This window comes from Sinocyclocheilus rhinocerous, unplaced genomic scaffold, assembly GCF_001515625.1.
Source record: "Sinocyclocheilus rhinocerous isolate Xijiao unplaced genomic scaffold, SAMN03320098_v1.1 scaffold2109, whole genome shotgun sequence".
Classification (NCBI taxonomy): domain Eukaryota; kingdom Metazoa; phylum Chordata; class Actinopteri; order Cypriniformes; family Cyprinidae; genus Sinocyclocheilus; species Sinocyclocheilus rhinocerous.
The window spans coordinates 38,234-59,364 of NW_015657975.1; the positions used below are offsets into that span (position 1 = coordinate 38,234).

Consider the following 21,131-nt stretch of genomic DNA (forward strand, 5'->3'; position numbering starts at 1 on the left):
GAATGTTTTTATAATTTTATCAATAAGCGATTTAGATTTTTAGACCCCTTAACCTACCCTAAACCTAAACCTACCCATTTTATAGCGAATATGCATTTTTATCATTTTATCAATAAGCGATTTAGATTTTTAGACCCCTTAACCTACCCTAAACCTAAACCTACCCATTTTATAGCGAATATGCATTTTTATCATTTTATCAATAAGCGATTTAGATTTTTAGACCCCTTAACCTTCCTCCAATCCTTAACCTACCCATTTTATAGCGAATATAAAAGGATATAAATGGCAAACAAAGTAAACATTACATGAAGGTTAAACGATTGCAGAGATGTTATTTATTTTAAGGGTTTAAAGTGTAGTCTTGTTTAACATTATGTAGGCCTATTCTTGGAAACGAGCTGGCAGAATAAATCACACAGAACAGAACGAAATGTTATCATTTCATATTAAGTAAACGAGTAAACAATGTAATAATGCAATTAAAAACAAGGTAATTGATGTGACAACTAAAAACAACAATAATAATACAATTAATGCCGCAATTTCAATATTCATAAGGATTAATTTTTAGTTGTCGTCAATACGTCAGTTTTGCACGTTTAAATGATGAAAATACGTAAGTATTTGTACGTTTAGATGGTAAAAATACGTCAGTATTGTAAGTTTTAGTGCCTGTAAAAACGTAAGTACATGTACGTTTTATAGAACCACATTTTACGTAAAATACATACGAATTATCATTAGATCACGACTCATGCTGGGTTATCATGGATCATAAGGTTTCAACTACAAGATTTGTAAATTTTTATCTGAATTTTAAATAATGCATGTCTTTATATAAAATGTGTTTCTTGATATAAAGAAAAAAAAGGTACATATTCAGAGATGTGCTGGAAATTACATTGACTTGACATGGGGGTAAAAAAAAGGTAAAAAAAAATGCAAGTATTCTCCAGTGATGCATGTACTGTATATACTGTTAGATATTGATAACAGCCAAATTAAATGACTTATCTAATCCAAACATTACTACTCATAGAAACTGTGATTTAAACAAATGATTAGATGTTATAAAAGTGTCCTGTTTGTCTTTGTTTGGTTGACCTTTAAAAGTAAAAAAAAAATTAAAATCTTGCAGTCTGCATTGCATTGTTTTGAATTAATTGTTAATTAAATTGCATCAAAACTTCAGGGCAAAATTCCAGGAGTTAAGACAAGAGCACAGTTTGGTTTTTGTGGGGCCCTATAAAGTCATATATCATATACTGCAGTCATGCACTTTAACAGTGTCAGAGTAACAATCACACATTAATGGGATATTTATACTTAACATCAAAGAACGAAGAAGCAGCTTTCACAAACAAAATAGAAATGTATGGAAATGGAAACAGTAATGGATATTTGACCATTAAAGATCTCTTGTCTAATGACAGTGCAGTGTATTTTTGTGCTGCATGTTACGCAGTGTTTTAGATCCCTGCTCTTCATTACAAAAATGTCTCTTTAATGCTGTGATGAAGAGATTTAGGAAAAAAGGTATGTCTTAATCCACACCTGCTCCTGTGGTATTCATTTCAGTCTGCCTTTTAATTTTTTTTTTTTTTTTTTTACAAAAATAGCAAAAACTTCAGTTTCTTTGTTTTTGACCTCAAGTGATTCACAGTGAGGAATCAATTTTATAAAAAATACGAAAATGTGTCATAACTATGTATGTAGTTTGTATATAACCTGCAAACAAATTAAACCACTGAACAAAAATTCAAGAGTTGGAGCTTCGTGAACACAATGTTATGCTTTCGTCTCAATAGGTGGGGCTGTTTTGCAACACATCCACCCAAGAGGATGGAGGAGGGACCTCACCTCTGAAAGGGTTGATGAAATTCAGATGAATTTGCAACAAATAGAGCTATATGCTATTTTGATATTGTATAAATGCATATATTTTTTAAAATTTTCTAAGAACCCTGTGTCATTAAAACTTGATAATGGTGAGAAATCCATTTCTACTCTTTTATTTGCTCTACGGGCAATTTGGTAAGTGAATTTAAATGTGTTTTCTTTTTTGGACTCAACTTTCTGTGTAATCTTGTTACATTATCTGGTGAAGTATTTTTGACACCGCACAATGCTGTGAAATTACCGTTTCATTTTCATCTATTTAACAGGCCATTTGTTCAGCAGTGTTGTTCAAACTCCTGCTGAAGTCATCGTGCGTTCTGCACAGACCTTCACTTTATCCTGTTCTCACAGTATATCCACCTACAACACCATATTGTGGTACTATCAGCATGAGCATGGGCAAGGCATGCACATTATTGGATTTTCCTTTCACGGTGCCCACAATGTGGAGAAAGATGATAAAAAATATAATCTGGTGGGAGATGCCAAGAGTTCTGTGAACCTGACAATCTCAGAGCTTACCCTGAAGGAGAGCGCAGTGTATTTCTGTGCAGCCAGTGCACACAGTGCTGTAGGCCCCCCATGAGCCCTACAAAAAGCCCATATCTTTTGTGCATCTTTCATTAACTTTCAAGCTCTTGGGTTGAGCTGGATTCCATGAGAGGAACCTGACAACTCAGTTTTGTTTTCAAATTGATAAATATAGTAAGCAAATAGGTCAACGGAATGCAACAGAAGGGTTACTTAAAATAAAAGTCCCTGACTAAGCTTGGTTTCTACCAAGGATTTTTCTCTACTACTTTGCTTTGTTTCTTGCCATTGTTGCCTTTGGCTTGCTCTGTTGGGATTTAAAAGACAATTAATATTCCATAATATTATTGATTTGACTGCACTGAAAATATCAGATGAAAACAAAACTTGAACTGAACTGAACTGGATGATGAAACTATTGTCTTCTACAGCTTCTTTATAACGGAATCAAATGTGTTTCATAATTGATGAAGTATACAACATTGACACTGTTATTGAAATTAATTTAATCAACACTGAACTAAATCGAGCTGAAGAATGTCACCATTATCTACTGTAGAGCTGAATGACTTTTGCAACATTAACACTCTTATTTTCCTGTTTATTACTGTAAAGCTGCGTCGGAACAATCTGTTTTGTTTAAAGTGCTCTATGAATATGTTCATAACTTGACTTAATTTCTGTCTATATATTTCTACTTTCTATTTCTGTGTATATATTTTGCAATACAATTCAATACATTCATTTGTAGAATCAATTAATTAATTTCCGAGTTGATCATTCAAATTCACTCTCTCTCTCTCTATATACATTTTATTATCTCGGATCTGGTTGTTTTTATTAATTCCCGTTTAAAAAAAAAAAGTGATATCCTGCCCATTTCAACATGACATCACTTCCTCTGTTTAGGTCTACTACTTTACTGAAAACCTCAGTAGTTTTCCTCTGATATGAGCATCACACAACATGCTTAGATTCAGTGTGATCTTCTTTCTGAGCTGGTTTACAGGTATTATGATTTTAGTGAAACTAATACATTTGCAGGGCCATGGAAGTATATTTTATGAAGGCTAAAAACATTGAAATGCATCAGTATTTGTACCTAACAGTATTTCTTTGGACTCTCAGGTCACCTGATTTGTGAGAAGGTGCATCAGTCCCCTTCAGATGTGCTGTGCAAACCCAAGGAGTCTGTCAGTCTTACCTGCAGACATACAATTACTAGCTATGACACAATATTGTGGTATCAGAGGTCACATGGAGATTCTAGCCTGAAACTGATCGGTTATGCACGATATAGCAGCATAAAGGAATTTGAGCCATCATATAAGGATCATTTTAATTTAACTGGAAACGGAGAAGAGGAGGTTACTTTAAAAATTCTCCAAGCAAGACCAGACCAGGACAGTGCAGAGTATTTCTGTGCAGCGTCTTATGCACAATGCCACAAGTGTTCTCCTTCTATGACAAAAACCTTGCTCTAATCTTTAATGCATCATGTTACACCTGCATGAAACCACACTGATGAGTTCTTGAAAACATAATTGAAAAAGCTAATATGGAACACAGAGGAAAAAAGGCGCCACTATATATTGTATATATTCTATATACTATATACAGTATAAGAGTCTTAAACTACTACAATGTGCTTATTGTTTAACTGTTACAATGCACTTTATTGTGCACATGTGTTTTTACATTGTACTTTTATTTATAAATACCTGTATGTAATTACACATGTAACTAATTTCTGTAATTAGTGTACATTCAGAATTACTCTGTTGACCCCATAACCCACCCTTAAAACACATCAATAGCAGCAAAAAGTGTTTTGCAATACAATAGAACTGTTTAGAAGAAATTGGCCCAACTCAACTCAGTGCAGTTGAGAACTCGCCATGATGTTTTGCCTCTCCATCCAACTTGTGACAGTGCTCTTTCTAGCAGGTACAATACTTATTTTTATCTCAATTTTTAGTTTCAGGTTTTACATGTTTCTATAACAATCAAGTTGTAAAGTTTGCTCTGTGTTCTTCTCTTTGTACAGTCCCCGCTGTGTGTAAAGATGTCCATCAGTCTCCAGATGCAGTCTTGTGTCATCCTGACAGTATTGTTGAGTTGACATGCAGCCATAACATCAAATACCTGTATGTAATTACACATGTAACTAATTTCTGTAATTACTGTACATTCAGAATTACTCTGTTGACCCCATAACCCACCCTTAAAACACCTCAATAGCAGCAAAAAGTGTTTTGCAATACAATAGAACACAATATAGCATTTAATGTCTTTAAGACACCTATAATATAAAATGTGACCAAAAAAAAAACATGGCAGCAGTCTGGTGGTTTTTGATGTCATTTCCTGTTTAGAAGAAATTGGCCCAACTCAACTCAGTGCAGTTGAGAACTCGCCATGATGTTTTGCCTCTCCATCCAACTTGTGACAGTGCTCTTTCTAGCAGGTACAATACTTATTTTTATCTCAATTTTTAGTTTCAGGTTTTACATGTTTCTATAACAATCAAGTTGTAAAGTTTGCTCTGTGTTCTTCTCTTTGTACAGTCCCCGCTGTGTGTAAAGATGTCCATCAGTCTCCAGATGCAGTCTTGTGTCATCCTGACAGTATTGTTGAGTTGACATGCAGCCATAACATCAATAACTATGACACAATACTATGGTATCAGCGCTCTCCTGGGGACACGGAACTGAAACTTTTAGCTTATATGTACTATACAACACCAAAGACCGAGGATCCATATGTAAATGTCTTTAATGTATCAGGTGATGGTGAAAAAGCTGCTTCACTTCATATACCATGTAACAGAGAGGCCAAAGTCACGGCTATGTATTACTGCGCTGCCAGTATCACACAGTGCTGCGAGAGTTCAGCCCTCTTTACAATTACCTTCCTCTTATTAGAAACCCCATAAACACCTGCACAGACCAAAACTGGCTCACATTCATTTGCTGATCACTGACAGCATATGATTGTGTTTATTCCTGGTGCTCACTACACTACTTTTTGCTCACTCTTTATTGACACCACCCTTCAGTAGACTTTATTTGTAGGAGGTGCAGCATTACCCATAATCCATTTGCATCTCGTAGTGCGGTATGAAACAATCCACTTATTCCCCTCCATATCTGGTCTTTGACATACACCCTCACACAACATCAACATGAGAGGATCTCTTGTTTCTTCAACCTCCGTGATTTGTTTCATAGGTAATACTATAAGATGTTTCTTTACATAGCCCAACTCAACTGAGTGCAGTTGAGAACTCGCCATGATGTTTTGCCTCTCCTTCCAACTTGTGACAGTGCTCTTTCTAGCAGGTACAATACTTATTTTTATCTCAATTTTTAGTTTCAGGTTTTACATGTTTCTATAACAATCAAGTTGTAAAGTTTGCTCTGTGTTCTTCTCTTTGTACAGTCCCCGCTGTGTGTAAAGATGTCCATCAGTCTCCAGATGCAGTCTTGTGTCATCCTGACAGTATTGTTGAGTTGACATGCAGCCATAACATCAATAACTATGACACAATACTATGGTATCAGCGCTCTCCTGGGGACACGGAACTGAAACTTTTAGCTTATATGTACTATACAACACCAAAGACCGAGGATCCATATGTAAATGTCTTTAATGTATCAGGTGATGGTGAAAAAGCTGCTTCACTTCATATACCATGTAACAGAGAGGCCAAAGTCACGGCTATGTATTACTGCGCTGCCAGTATCACACAGTGCTGCGAGAGTTCAGCCCTCTTTACAATTACCTTCCTCTTATTAGAAACCCCATAAACACCTGCACAGACCAAAACTGGCTCACATTCATTTGCTGATCACTGACAGCATATGATTGTGTTTATTCCTGGTGCTCACTACACTACTTTTTGCTCACTCTTTATTGACACCACCCTTCAGTAGACTTTATTTGTAGGAGGTGCAGCATTACCCATAATCCATTTGCATCTCGTAGTGCGGTATGAAACAATCCACTTATTCCCCTCCATATCTGGTCTTTGACATACACCCTCACACAACATCAACATGAGAGGATCTCTTGTTTCTTCAACCACCGTGATTTGTTTCATAGGTAATACTATAAGATGTTTCTTTACATGTACTTTGCCACCTTTAATTGTAATGATTCATTTTACACAATTAGTTACATAATAAAAGTGTAGCATTTGCCTTCATGTCTTCACAGGTGTTGTGTTTTCTAGTAAAGTTGATCAAAATCCTTCTGCAATTTTTTGGAGTCCTGAAAGTCCGTCTGAAATCACCTGTCGCCATCAAATAACTAACTATGACACTTTAATGTGGTACCAGCGCTCACAGACAGACACTGAGCTGAAACTCATTGGTTATGTGAATTATGAACAAAGAACTATTGAGAAACCATTTGAGAAGCATTTTAATGTGAGCGGTCACGGTAAAACACACTCTACACTTCATCTTATCCAGCTGAGAAAATCTGAAGACAGTGCTGTGTACTACTGTGCTGCTTATTACCACAGTGCTGTTTCCTCCCTTTCCATTAAACAAAAACCCACCTTTAATAATAGCGTAACAGAGAGAAGCTTTGCACAGCTGTCACATGATTTGGTACACAATACATTTTTTTTCTTCCTTTTTGATAACAATGTTCCCCCACAGAATCAACAAAACAAGGTCTTTGAAAATCAACATATTCTCTTTGCTTGGTGCACAGATGTTTACCTATTGCGTGTCAGTTAATAACATTATAATATATATTATTTCATTATTTAATGACCGAGCAAACACATTAGCAACCACAATAAGCAATAGCCTAGCAACCAGTCAAAAAAACAAACAAACAAAAAAAACAATGGATAGCATCATTTACACACCAGAGGGCAGAATATGTTTGCTCACTTATACAGTAACTGATATAGTTGATGTAGTTTCCTTTCTCAAATGAAGAAAAAAAAAGTTTAAGAATGGGTTCATTACTCCCATCCAGTCATTTGTCTTTAGGTACAACATGATTAGACATCTGATCAACACTGCTATCTTGGTGCTCTTTTTAACAGGTAAGAAAATGCATTGAAACAGTCTGGAACAAGAGTAGTACACACTATAAAAATGATTTTTCAAAGTTGTAAATAAAGATTACTGGAGTATGTTTTACAATAAAATACCATTATAATTGAAATTTCTTTCAATGTAAATTCTATATTATTTTTTATTTCAGTGTAGTGTTTTATAACAGTATTGTCACTCTAAATGTTTCCCTCTCTTAACAGACTTCTCAGTGAACTCTACTATCATACAGACCCCTACTCACCTGCTGTCCAAAAACAATGCAGAATCAGTGAGTCTTCACTGTTCTCACAAAAATCCAACCTTAAATGTCATCCTCTGGTACAAGCAGGCTCTTAGTGGAGAAATGCAGCTCATGGGGTATCTATACAGGACAAATAATAACTCAGAGCCAGATTTTAAGGAGAAAATTGAGCTATTGGGGAATGGAGCAAGCAACAGCAATTTGACACTGAAAAAACTTTCCTCACATGACAGTGCAATCTATTACTGTGCTGCAAGAGAACACGGTGCTGTGGGTTTCCTGCAGTTCTGCACAAAAACTTTATCACAAACCCCTATTCATTACATCACAGTGTCATTCTTTCTTTATGTTAAGAAGGTAATTATGTTTGTAGCATGTCAAATGTAAATAGTTATGGTCAACCATAGTTGTCACACTTTTTTTTTACTCCAGTGAATATTTCTCAATGGGTTACAGGCTCAATGTATTTTAAACTATCAAACATTTACAACAGAAATGTAACATATGTGAACGCTTTGTTGTTAGAAAACAGTTCAGGCTAATATCTACCTTCATTATAGTTGACTCTTGCATTATTGTATGCAAGTGTTGTTTTGTTCACTTGTTTATGTAATTCAATTAAAAAAAATATGATGACATTTGAGTTTTTAATGTTTAACAGGATTAATTAAAGACAAGTTTGAACTAGTTCTTTGAAATCAGCATACATATCCACTGCCTGAGAAAAAAACACATTTGTATAACTGGGATTTTTGACTCAAAACCTTTTATTGTCTTGTGCGACAAATAGCCCTGGCACCTCAGATAACAATTACAACTTTTTACATTTTACAAATTCCATGTACATCACATTATTTATTGATAACATGGCAGATGTAGAATGAAAGAGCTGTTTGGAAAGTGAATTCTACTGTACTTTACTAGTCAATATCCAACCCAGCAGGGGGCAGTAGAAGTAAAAACACGTAGATGTGAACAGAATAAATCAGGCTCCACCCATTTATCCAACAAACTTGACTAGCTCACCCGTGAGTTTTCATTCAAACCAGAATTCAACATGAGTGAATTTCCAGTCAAATGTTTCCTGCTTCAGTGTTGCATTGGTGAGACATTACTTGCAGATATATACTTGCATATCTATGGAATCACTGTAGTTTAATCTGTTTCTTTAATGGCCTTACAGGACTGTGTTTGATGTTAAATGTTACACAAACTCCTAGAAACCTTTTCTTAGTCACTGGAGCGACCATGAACATCACCTGCAGTCACCATGACAAAACCTATGACAAAATCTACTGGTACCAGCAGTCTAATGGGCAAAATCTCGAGCACCTTGGCTTTCTTTCATTCAAGCAGGACTTGGTTGACAAAAAGGGTTTCACAATAACAGGAGATGCAGAGAAAGAGGCGTACCTGCTGGTGTCGTCTGTGAAAGCTGAGCACAGTGCTGTGTATTTCTGTGCAGTGAGTGCAGCACAGTGCTACAGGTTTATAGGAGCCTGCGCTAAAAACCCCTCCCCTGTCACATGACACATCTGCACCTGGGTTGACAACCCAGTCAAATGAGGTGAACAACAGTCTTGGCCTTGATATATGACAGCTGTACTCTTATGACTGCAGAAGAAACACATATTTAGAGAAGCAACTGCTGCATTGTAATCTTATTTATTCTATTGAATGTTATAATCATGATCAGAGCAAGCATTTTAACTATAATCGCTATTTACTGGTTACCAGGTAAGTATTTCTAGTGCAATGCAGTCTAGGTTATTTAATATACATATACCGTTGTGTGCTCCTCACCCTCTTGTAGTTTGTGTGGTTTGTTCTCCTGTCATTCAGCAGTCTCCCAAACATCTTCTACAGACAGTGGAGGAGAAAGAGGCAAATATTTCTTGCCATCATGGTGACAGCAGCTATCTATACCTATTCTGGTATCAACAAAAAAATGAAGGTGGTTCTTTGGAGCTTATTGGAATGCTGACAGGTGATTCAGGTACTCCAGAGGAAAAATTCAAACCTCGATTTGCCCTATCAGGACATGCTACAAAAGATGCATTCCTGCTGATATCCAGCATATCTGCTGAGGACAGCGCAGTGTATTTCTGTGCAACAAGTAAGCACAGCCGTATAATTCCTTATAACCGCTGACAAAAAACTGTTCACTTTGCACCTGTTTGATTAAAAAAAAGTTTTCCATGAGGCCACAAGGTTACTTGAATATTTATGCCAAAACTGGTAATAACTGTTTTTACAAATAGAGGGCACTAATGAAAATGTGAGGTTTCAGTATGTATGGGGCTTAATGGAGAAAAGCAGCATAATGGTTCCAGGTTCAAGAGCATGTTCTAGTCCAGTTCCATCTGTTTCTCCTTGTTCTTTCCTGAAACGTTTTCACTGTCCTCTCAAATAAAGGCAAGAAGAAAAGAACAAAATAATACTGTTCATTTTTGAATCCTATTTAATTCCTGCTTGAAGATCCGCCATGTTAGCAGCCAAACGTCTTGCTTGCATAATTTATAAACATTGCACATAGTTTACATTTCTATAATACTTTAATATATAGAGACAGAACTGGATTGACCTTTTTTTTGTGAGTTGAAATGTATTTTAGATTTATCTTAAAACTGCACCAAGGACTAATGCACTTGAATTTGCACAAGCTCCTAATTCTATGTATTAAAATTCATTTCTTAACTTATCCTGCGCTGTTTATGTTACAGACAAAACTTTAGGTTAGGTATTTCTTTTCCTAAAATATCAAACATAATTGTTGTATACAGAAGATGAAAATAATCCCATTTATGTGAACTGAATGGCAATACAGAGCTGTATTGTGACCAGAATATCACAGACACTTGGGGGTGGGCTTTTTTGATTTGGACCAATAAGCAATCACCTAACATCGAGGTGATTTCTTTCTGAGGTGAACAACGGTTTTAGTCTCAAGCTGTTGACCTCTCATGACTGCAGAAGAAACAATTTAGAGAGGCAGCCATTGCACTGAATTTAATGTTATTTCTTCTGTTGCCTTTGTTGAATGTTATCAGCATGATCAGAGCAATCATTTTAACTACAATCACTACTTACTGGCTACCAGGTAAGTGTTTACAGTGCAATGCAGTCTAAGTTCTTTATTTTATATTCATTGTTATGTTCTCCTCACCCACTTGTAGTTTGTGTGGTTTGTTCTCCTGCCATTCAGCAGTCTCCCAGACATCTTCTACAAACAGTGGAGGAGAAAGAGGCAAAGATTTCTTGTCATCACGGTGACAGCAGCTACACATTCCTGTACAGGTATCAACAAAAAAACAAAAACAATGGCGGTTCTTTAGAGCTTATTGGAACCCTCAATTATGGAACAGCTACTCAAGAGGAAAAATTCAAACCTCGATTTAACATCACAGGGCATGCTACAAAAGATGCATTCTTGCTCATATCCAGCATAAATGCGGAGGACAGCGGACTGTATTTCTGTGCAGCTAGTTTGCACAGCCATACAATTCCTTTCAATTGCAGACAAAAAACTGCTCACTTAGCAACTGTTTGATTAATTAAAAAAGAAAAAAGAAAAAAAACCCCACAAGATTTCTTGCATCTTCATGTCAAAATTGGCAATAAGAACATTTACAGATAGGGGCACTAATGAAAATGTGATGTTTCAGTATGTATTGTCTGTTAAATGTGTACTTGAATAGACAACAACGGCAAAATGGCCTTCATCACAGACGTGTGCATTGCTCTCAACATATAATGAGTGTTTTTGCTCAAGGGGACCCAGGTTCAAGACCAACCTGGGACATGTTCTACTTGCAAAATACATCAGTGAAGCACACAGTTCTCCAGGTAGTCTAGTCCCATCAGAATAGGGCTAAGAGCAAAAAGCCAATAAACCAGGGGTACCTGATCCTGTTCTTGGAGATCTATCTTTAGCTCCAACCTTGAACAAACACAACTGAACCAGCTAACCAGCTTGGAACAGGGTAAACCGAACTTTGCAGATACAGAAGGCAAAGTAATTTTCACATGCAGAAAATGAAACAAGATTTGCAATGAAGGAGGATCCAGAGCTGTATGTGACTTGACTATCACAGAAACTTGGGGGTGGACTTTTTTCATTTGGACCAATAAGCACCTATCACCTAACATCTAGGTGGTTCCTTTCTGAGGTGAACAACAGTCTCAGCCTCAAGATATGTGATAAGATATGTGAGAAGCTCTTTTGACTGCAGAAGAAGCAATTTAGAGAGGCAACCATTGCACTGTGAATTTAATGTTATTTCTTCTGTTGGATGTTATAATCATGATCACAGCAATCCTTTTAACGATAATTACTGCTTTCATGTTAAAAGGTAAGCATTTCCAATGCATTGCAGTCTATGTTATTTGATGTATGTATTGTAATGCACTCCTCACCCTCCTGTAGTTTGTGTGGTTTGTTCTCCTGTCATTCAGCAGTCTCCCAAACATCTACAGACAGTGGAGGAGAAAGAGGCAAAGCTTTTTTGTCGTCACGGTGACAACAACTATCAGTACATGTACTGGTATCAACAGAAAAGCAATGGCGGTTCTTTAGAGCTTATTGGAATGCTCAATTATGGTACAGCTTCTCAAGAGGATAAATTCAAACCTCGATTTAACATCACAGGCCATGCAAAAGAGGATGCATTCCTGCTCATATCCAGCATATCTGTTGAGGACAGTGCAATATATTTCTGCGCTGCTAGTTTGCACAGTCATACAGTTGCTTTTAATCGCTGACAAAAACTGCTCACTTTGCACCTGTTTGATTAAAAAAAAAGCCACAAGATTTCTTGGATCTTCATGCCAAAACTGGTAATAAGAATGTTTACAAATAGAGGGCACCAATGAAAGTGTGACGTTTCAGTATGTGTAGTTTGTTAAATGTGGGCTTTAATAGAGACAAAATCAAGTCAAAACACATCTGTAAAACACAAATTTCTCCAGGCAATCTAGTCCCACCAGAACAGGGCTGAAAGCAAAAAGCTTGCAATGAAGGAGGATCCAGAGCTGTATGTGACTAGACTATCACAGACACTTGGGGGTGGGCTTTTTTCATTTGGACCAATAAGCAACTACCTATCACCTAACATCTATGTGGTTCCTTTCTGAGGTGAACAACAGTCTCAGCCTCAAGATATGTGATAAGATCTTTCAACTGCAGAAGAAACAACCATTGCACTGTGAATTTAATGTTATTTCTTCTATTGCTTGGTTGAATGTTATAACTATGATTAGAGCAATCATTTTAACGATAATCACTGCTTTCATGTTAATAGGTAAGCATTTCCAGTGCATTGCAGTCTAAGTTATTTTATGTACATGTATTGTTATGCGCTCCTCACCCTCCTGTAGTTTGTGTGGTTTGTTCTCCTGTCATTCAGCAGTCTCCCAAACATCTTCTACGGACAGAGGAGGAAAAAGAGGCAAATATGTCTTGCCATCATGGTGACAGCAGCTACACATACCTCTACTGGTATCAACAAAAAAATGAAGGCGGTTCTTTGGAGCTTATTGGAATGCTCAGATTTGGTGAACCTTCTCTAGAGGATAAATTCAAACCTCGATTTGTCCTCTCAGGACATGCTACAAAAGATGCATTCCTGCTTATATCCAGTATATCTGCTGAGGACAGCGCAGTGTATTTCTGTGCAGCTAGTTTGCACAGCCGTTCAATTCTCTATAAACTCTGTCAAATATCTGTTCACTCTGCACCTGTTTGATAATAAAAAAGCCACAAGGTTTCTTGTATCTTCATGCCAAAACTGGCAATAAGAATATCTACAAGTAGAGGGCACTATTGAAAATGTGATGATTTTAGTATGCATCATCTGTTTAAATGTGGGCGTTAAAGGAGAGCAACATGCAGGCCTTCTTTACAGATGTATGCATTACTCTATATACTGTATATGCTGAGTGTTTTATTCATGGGGACCGAGTTTCAAGAGAAACCGGGAACTTGTTCCAGTCCAGTTTCATCTCTCTCTTCCTTCAATTTCCTGGTACTTCCAGCTTAGTGTGCATGTCTTGTCTGCATGACTTCTAACCGTTCACATGCTTTACATTTCAAACAGTTCTGCATTGCATTTCACATACTTTACATAAAGACAGAACTGAAACAGAGCAGAATTGACTTAATACATCTTCAAATGTATCTTAACACAGAACCTAGGACTAATGCACTTAGGAATATGAGTAAACCCCTAATTCTAAGTATATTATAGTTCATACTGCCCTATTTGTGCGACAGACATGACTGATACCTCAAATTGTGCAGCTTTTTTTGCATTAAGGTGAGCTATTACTTTTCTTAAATGATTGAGGAGGAACCAGAACATTGGAGGAGGAACCAGAATACAGTAGCGACAATCACAGACACTGGGGAGTGGGCTCTGTTGACTTGGACCAATAAACAACCATCTAACATTTAGCTGGTTCCCTTCTGAGGCGAACAACAGTCTCAGACTCAAGATATGTAATATTTCAAAACCTTTTTTGACTGCGGAAGAAATTCTGTTGCTTGGTTAAATATTATAATCATGATCAGAGCAATCATTTTAACTGTAATCACTATTTACTGGTTACCAGGTAAGTGTTTCTAGTGCAATGCAGCCTTAATATACAATTATTGCTGTGCTCTCCTCACCCTCTTGTAGTTTGTGTGGTTTGTTCTCCTGTCATTCAGCAGTCTCCCAAACATCTTCTACAGACAGTGGAGGAAAAAGAGGCAAAGCTTTTTTGTCGTCACGGTGACAATGACTATCAGTACATGTACTGGTATCAACAGAAAAGCAATGGTGGTTCTTTGGAGCTTATTGGAATGCTCAGTTACGCCACAGCTTCTCAAGAGGATAAATTCAAACCTCGATTTAACATCACAGGGCATGCAAAAGAGGATGCATTCCTTTTCATATCCAGCATATCTGTTGAGGACAGTGCAATATATTTCTGTGCAGCAAGTAAGCACAGCCGTACAATTCCTTATAACCACTGACAAAAAACTGTTTACTTTGCACCTGTTTGATTAAAAAAAACAAAAAACACCACGTGTCTTTTACTGTATCTTCATGGCAAAACTGGCAATAAAACAAATAGAGTATTTCTTAACACCGCATATATGGACTATATGCACTAAATCACTTGGAATTTGAGCTAAACCTTAAAGGGTTGGGTTATCTCAAAATATGAACACGTAGTTCTAAGCCTGTGTGGCTTTCTTTCCTCTGAAGTAGCTAGTTAATTAGAAGTAATTGCTCATAAATGGTTTCATTTAACAGCAGATACAAAATGCTGGCTGAACATTTTTATTTTTGTTTGCTGCATATTACTGTGCTTCATTTGTGCACAGTACAGCAAACCCACATTTTGAACTTAGTACTCTATAAATCATTGAGCAGATATATTTTTTGAGAATCTCTGACTGGGTAGGACTTAAACAACAATCATCCAATCACAGATAAGAACAAGTCACAAGGTTGCTAAACAATTTACAGTCATTTCAGAATCTGTAATCTCTCTTGCATGAGTCTATTAGAATCAGACATTTATTTCAAGATGCAGCTTACCTTCATTTTCTTCTATGTGCTTTTCTGGTTCACAGGTAAATTTTGTACTCTTCTTAATGAGGAATGTTTATACTGCTGTAAAAAAAAAAAGATGAATTTTCCGTTTGATGGCATCAAAATGTGTTTTTCCCTCTAAAGAAATTTCTCTCGGTTCATGCATTGATCAACCTCCTGACATGATAAAGCATCTGGGAGACACTGTGAACATCAGCTGCATTCACACTTACAGCAGCTATTACTATCTTTACTGGTACCAACAAACAACACAAGGAGAATCCTTTAAACTTCTTGGGCACCTTTACACGACAACATTCAATCCTGAGAAGGACTATCGCTTTCATATTTATGGGAACTCACAAACCCACGGGACACTTCAGATCTCCAGTCTTACTTCAGAAGACAGTGCGGTGTATTTCTGTGCTGTGAGCGACACAGTTTGACAAAACTCTGCTGTGTACAACAAAAACATCTGTCCTGTTCATAAAGTATCATAGTAATTCATAGTAAAAGGATCATAGAGCCATATTTATCAGTATTGGTTTCAAGTAGCTAATCATCATATTTACGTATTTATTTATTTACTTGCAGAAACCTCACAAGTGTTCTATTGCATATTATTGAACTTTAGTAATATAGGAACAATACAAACTGTTCTCTTTTGATGGGCATAATCCAGAAAGCTGAAAAGCCATTGTGTACCTCCAAGCATTTAAACAATTTCACACACAATCATGTTTAAACATTTGTATACATTGCATAAATTGAAACAGACTTGATCACACACGTAACCATGGTAATTGGAAGCAATGTCATCCTCGCTTTACTTTAAAATAATTCAGAAGTTTTTGCTATTTTTATTTTCTTAGCTGTGTTTTTTAAGGTCTGCGGGTACTACATTAAAATGGGTTAATTATAATTAAATTATGATAATTAATGATATTTATGAAAATGTAGATTAAATTCAATATCTGGAATATTCAAAACTTCAAATAGACTGTAATAATATTTTCTGGACACTTTACTGCATGTTTATTGCAATTAAACACACATTTTTTTTTTTTAATTTATAGTATTCAAATTAAATACAATTAGTTGAAATTAGGAATGTTTTTTTAACCACTTAAGTAGAACTTGAGTACACACACACACACACACACACTGCCAAATACTATCAAGCATTTATGGTAAACTTAAATATACTTTAAAATCATTTATATTGAAACATGTAATGATAAGGTTTCAGTTTAGTACATTTAAAATAAATTACTGTAATATTGCATAATACAGTACAGTTCAAGTGTACTTACATGTGTTAAGAAACATAGTCATGAAACTTACTTTCTTTAAGTACACTTAAGTGGACATTATTTCATTAATATTAAATCATCTAAAAGTAGTGTTTTTTAAAAATATATTTTTTTAACAGGATTTGAAGTACACTACAAGTGCACATTTAATACAATTAATGACACTTCTTTTTCACAAGGGTAATCATCAGTCATGCATGTTAACCTTTAACCAACATAGATAGATAAAATAAAAAAATCTAATTTAGACAGCACATAAAATGTTGTTTTTGTAAGCATTACCATATTGTTTAACTGCACAATCTGTGGTAAGCATTTCTGTGGTATTGTATATGTGACGATAGGGGGAGGTGTAATTCTAGTGAATAAACCTACAGTAGAAGTGCTGATAATGTGTTCTCGTTGCTGAGTCTTACTCTCTGTGCAACTTCATGAGAAAAGGATGTGTCGTGTTGCTTTTGGAATAGCCATTTTTAGCATCTTATTTGCACGTAGGAAGTTCTTGATTTATTTTACACCATTTCATTCTCTTTTGAAAAAACTCTAAAAAGTAAAAAAAAGAATACTTAATTTCACTCTTCGTTTTCTTCATATAGGTCTGTCAGATTGTGTTCATTTTGATCAGCCTTTGTCTATATTCATAAAGCAAGACATAGAGGCAGAGATCTCCTGTAGACACGACGACAACGACTTAGATGTCATGTTATGGTATCAACAACTCCATAACAGCAAATCACTGGCCCTCATCGGTTATAGCTATGGCAAAGCTGACCCAGCCTATGAACCTGAATTCCAGAAGAGATTCAAGATGACCAGAGATGACACCGTGACTGGAGCTTTGAAAATCTCTAACCTGAGTTTGTCAGATTCTGCAGTCTACTACTGTGCTGCTAAAAGGCACAGTGTTGTACTCTCAATTACTTGCCTCACTAATAACCTAAGCATTAAAACAGGAAATACAGCAGGATCTGTGGTATTTGGTGTAAAATTACACTTACTTCCTAATCTGATAAAGAGCTTATAGCAGAGTTGAAATTCTAAACTAAAAGAGGGTGATTACTGGTGACTATAATTGAGTGAATCTCACAAAGCATTTTAATGTCAAGAAAAGTTCAAAATAATTTTTTTTAAATTAATTTTATTTATTAATTGTATTTATTTATTTGCAAATTAAGTTAGAAATAGAACAGGAAGTAAGAATATACTGTAATAATATAATATATTATGACAAATTGAAAATGTATGGCATATCTAAAATTATATCAATTTATATATATTAAAATGAATTTCATTTACAGTATGCTGAATTCCATCTTATTAAAATGTAAATTATTTCTTAAGTAATTTGTGACTTTATTTTATTTTCATTCAAAATATTTGTATTTTATTGTTAGACCCAATTATATTACAGTTATCCTAAGCATGATGTAAGCAAGGGGCGTGACTTTAAAATCTCTAGTTTTTCAATAGCCTATATTGAATAGATAACTGGAATACACTTCACAGAGGAAATTTTAAATGGCACATTTTAATGTCAAGAAAAGTTCAAAATAATTTTTTTAAAATTAATTTTATTTATTAATTGTATTTATTTATTTGCAAATTAAGTTAGAAATATACTGTAATAATATAATATATTATGACAAATTGAAAATTTATGGCATATCTAAAATTATATCAATTTATATATATTAAAATGAATTTCATTTACAGTATGCTGAATTCCATCTTATTAAAATGTAAATTATTTCTTAAGTAATTTGTGACTTTATTTTATTTTCATTCAAAATATTTGTATTTTATTGTTAGACCCAATTATATTACAGTTATCCTAAGCATGATGTAAGCAAGGGGCGTGACTTTAAAATCTCTAGTTTTTCAATAGCCTATATTGAATAGATAACTGGAATACACTTCACAGAGGAAATTTTAAATGGCAATGTTTCTCCTTCTATGCATGTCACTGCTTTTTCTCAAAGGTATTCATTTGTAATATTATGACAACAGTTCAATGGTTTTCCTCTGATGTAGATTTTTATGGGATGACAAATATGAACTATCTTTGTATTTCCAGCAGATTTCAGTGATGGTGTTCTGATCACTCAGTGGCCGAAGTACATATCCAGTCTTCCAGGCTCTTCAGTTGAAATGCACTGTTACCAGAATGATACAGACTATGACTACAAATACTGGTACAGACAAATACATGGTGAAGGACCGGTGCTTATTGCAAGCATCATCGGGACTGCTGAATCGATTGAGAAGGGATTTGATACTGGCTTCAAAGTGTCAAGTACAGAGACAAAGAAATGGACCCTGAAAGTGAATATTACAGACGGGATTAATGCTGTGTATCTGTGTGCTGCTAGTTTACACAGTGAATGAATGACAGTAAACTATAAGACAAAAATTTTGGCACCCTGCAATCACACCTGCCTAAACCACAAATAAATGAAGCTAAACAGACAAGTCAGCAGAACAAAACACTCACACTAACAGATTATACACATAATGACGTCGTTGTACTCCTCCCTCCCCAAAAACAGCTTCACATGAGACCTTTTTGATAGTCAGTAGGGGGAGATGCACATTGTTTATTTTAATGTAGAGGATTCCTCTTTCATCTTCAGTAACATTATTTTTTTGAGTGTTTCTAACCCTGCTATATAAGAATGTTTAGACCTGCATATGGACTGTGCATTTATTTCTTCTTGTATATAGGTAAGATGTTTTGTGATGCCAATATGATTAATAATTAATCTTTTTTTTGGTATTGTTCTTTGGTGAAATCAAATATCTGTCAAAGCCTGGCTTTTTTTTTTTCACAGGGAAGGTGACATGTGTGACCGTTCAACAGAACCCCAAACACATATTAGCCAAAAATAACAATATGGTGGAGATAAAGTGTAGTCATGATGATAGTAACATGCTAAACATGTTATGGTATCAGCAAAAGGATACAGCCATGGTCTTGATCGTGTTAAGTTACGGTGCTACAGGTGACCCCAACTATGAGGATGAATTTAAAGACCGGTTTAAATTGGAAAGAACAGAAACACTGAATGGAGCTCTGAAAATCTCTGATCTCAGTCAGTCAGACTCTGCTGTTTATTACTGTGCTGTCAGTATGCACAGTGCTGTAATCTTTATTACCTGCCTGACTAAAAACCAAACCACCAGACATAAAGGAAATACACGCAAAAACACTCCAACATCTCTAAGATTCAACTTTATCAAAAGTCTTTTTAATCAAAAGTCTTATTCCAGAGTTTAATTTCTACATAAAAAGATTTCTCTCTGCGCTTAATCGAAGACACAATTGGAAGATATAAGATTTACTCCAAAACGATACAATACAAAATACAATACCAGAAAGCTAGTAACAATAGTTAAATCTGATAAAACATATCAGTAAAAATTGCTGAGCAAATCAGAATCAAGAGTGCTCTTTCTTGTTGGACTTGTGCCACAGGTAATCACAGGCTTGTCACATTTTTAGAAAAACACTATAATTGCAAATGTGATATTGCTTTTATACAACAATTATTATTGAGTAGCCAATCTTACATTTATAAAACGTTAACAATCTGGTCTCGTGACGAAAACATACCTCTGAGAACTTTTTTGAAAAATGCGAAATATTTACCAATAAGTATATATCACTGCAGTTTCCAACATAAATGAACACTAGAGGCGGTAAAACAGCGAGCACGTGTAATCGTTTTCATACACAGTTATGATTACAGCTCCATATGTTTTGCTTTCTAGATGTAACAAGGCTTGCTCGGTAGCTCAGCCGACACGGAATTGGACTTAGGATGTGGAATCCTTGGTACGAATTCTGTCAAAAACATGATTCACTATGAAAGAGCTGAAAGATGAGAGATCAAAAAACAAGCTAAAACGGCATGCTTGCAATTGTGTTTTTACGTCACATTCACTTTTGTTCATACTATTGGGTAGGTTTAGATGTAGTACAGATGGTACATTATTTTAAAACGTCATGGAGCATCATTAGAGTTATAGCGCCACTCGCATACAAAACCAACGTCACATAAAACGTACCACATGCACGTTCTAGTGTTGGGTCGTTCTTGAACGATTCGTTCATTTTGAACAAATCTTTAATGTGACTCGGGAAGAACGAGTCGTCTCGGGGAGTGATTCGTTCAGTCGTGCATGCGCAACATCCTATAGGTTCTGTACTAGAATTAGTCAAGTAGTTCACCTTTTTCGAGTCTTCGGGTTTTTTGAGTCATTCGTTCATCACGTGACAGCCCCATAAGTTTAACCAATGCAGTCTGAGCCGGAAAGAGAATTGATTAGTTCATCCATCGAGTCTTCGGGTTTGAGTCGTTCCTTCATCACGTGACAGCCCCATACGCTTTAACCAATGCAGTCTGAGCCGGAAAGAGAATTGATTAGTTCATCTCTCGAGTCTTCGGGTTTTTCCGAGTCGTTCGTTCATCACGTGACAGCCCCATAA

General features: G+C 35.8%; 1 protein-coding gene across 1 annotated transcript in view; it reads left to right on the plus strand.

Annotated features, from left to right (window-relative positions):
* The first annotated feature begins 17,345 nt into the window (after positions 1 to 17,345).
* LOC107721945 (uncharacterized) overlaps positions 17,346 to 21,131 on the plus strand; it is a 47,688-nt gene continuing 43,902 nt past the window's right edge. The window contains exons 1-2 of the mRNA XM_016530176.1: positions 17,346 to 17,547; positions 18,720 to 18,938. Coding sequence (XP_016385662.1) covers positions 17,346 to 17,547; positions 18,720 to 18,938 — 421 coding nt within the window. The remainder of the gene's footprint in view (positions 17,548 to 18,719; positions 18,939 to 21,131) is intronic.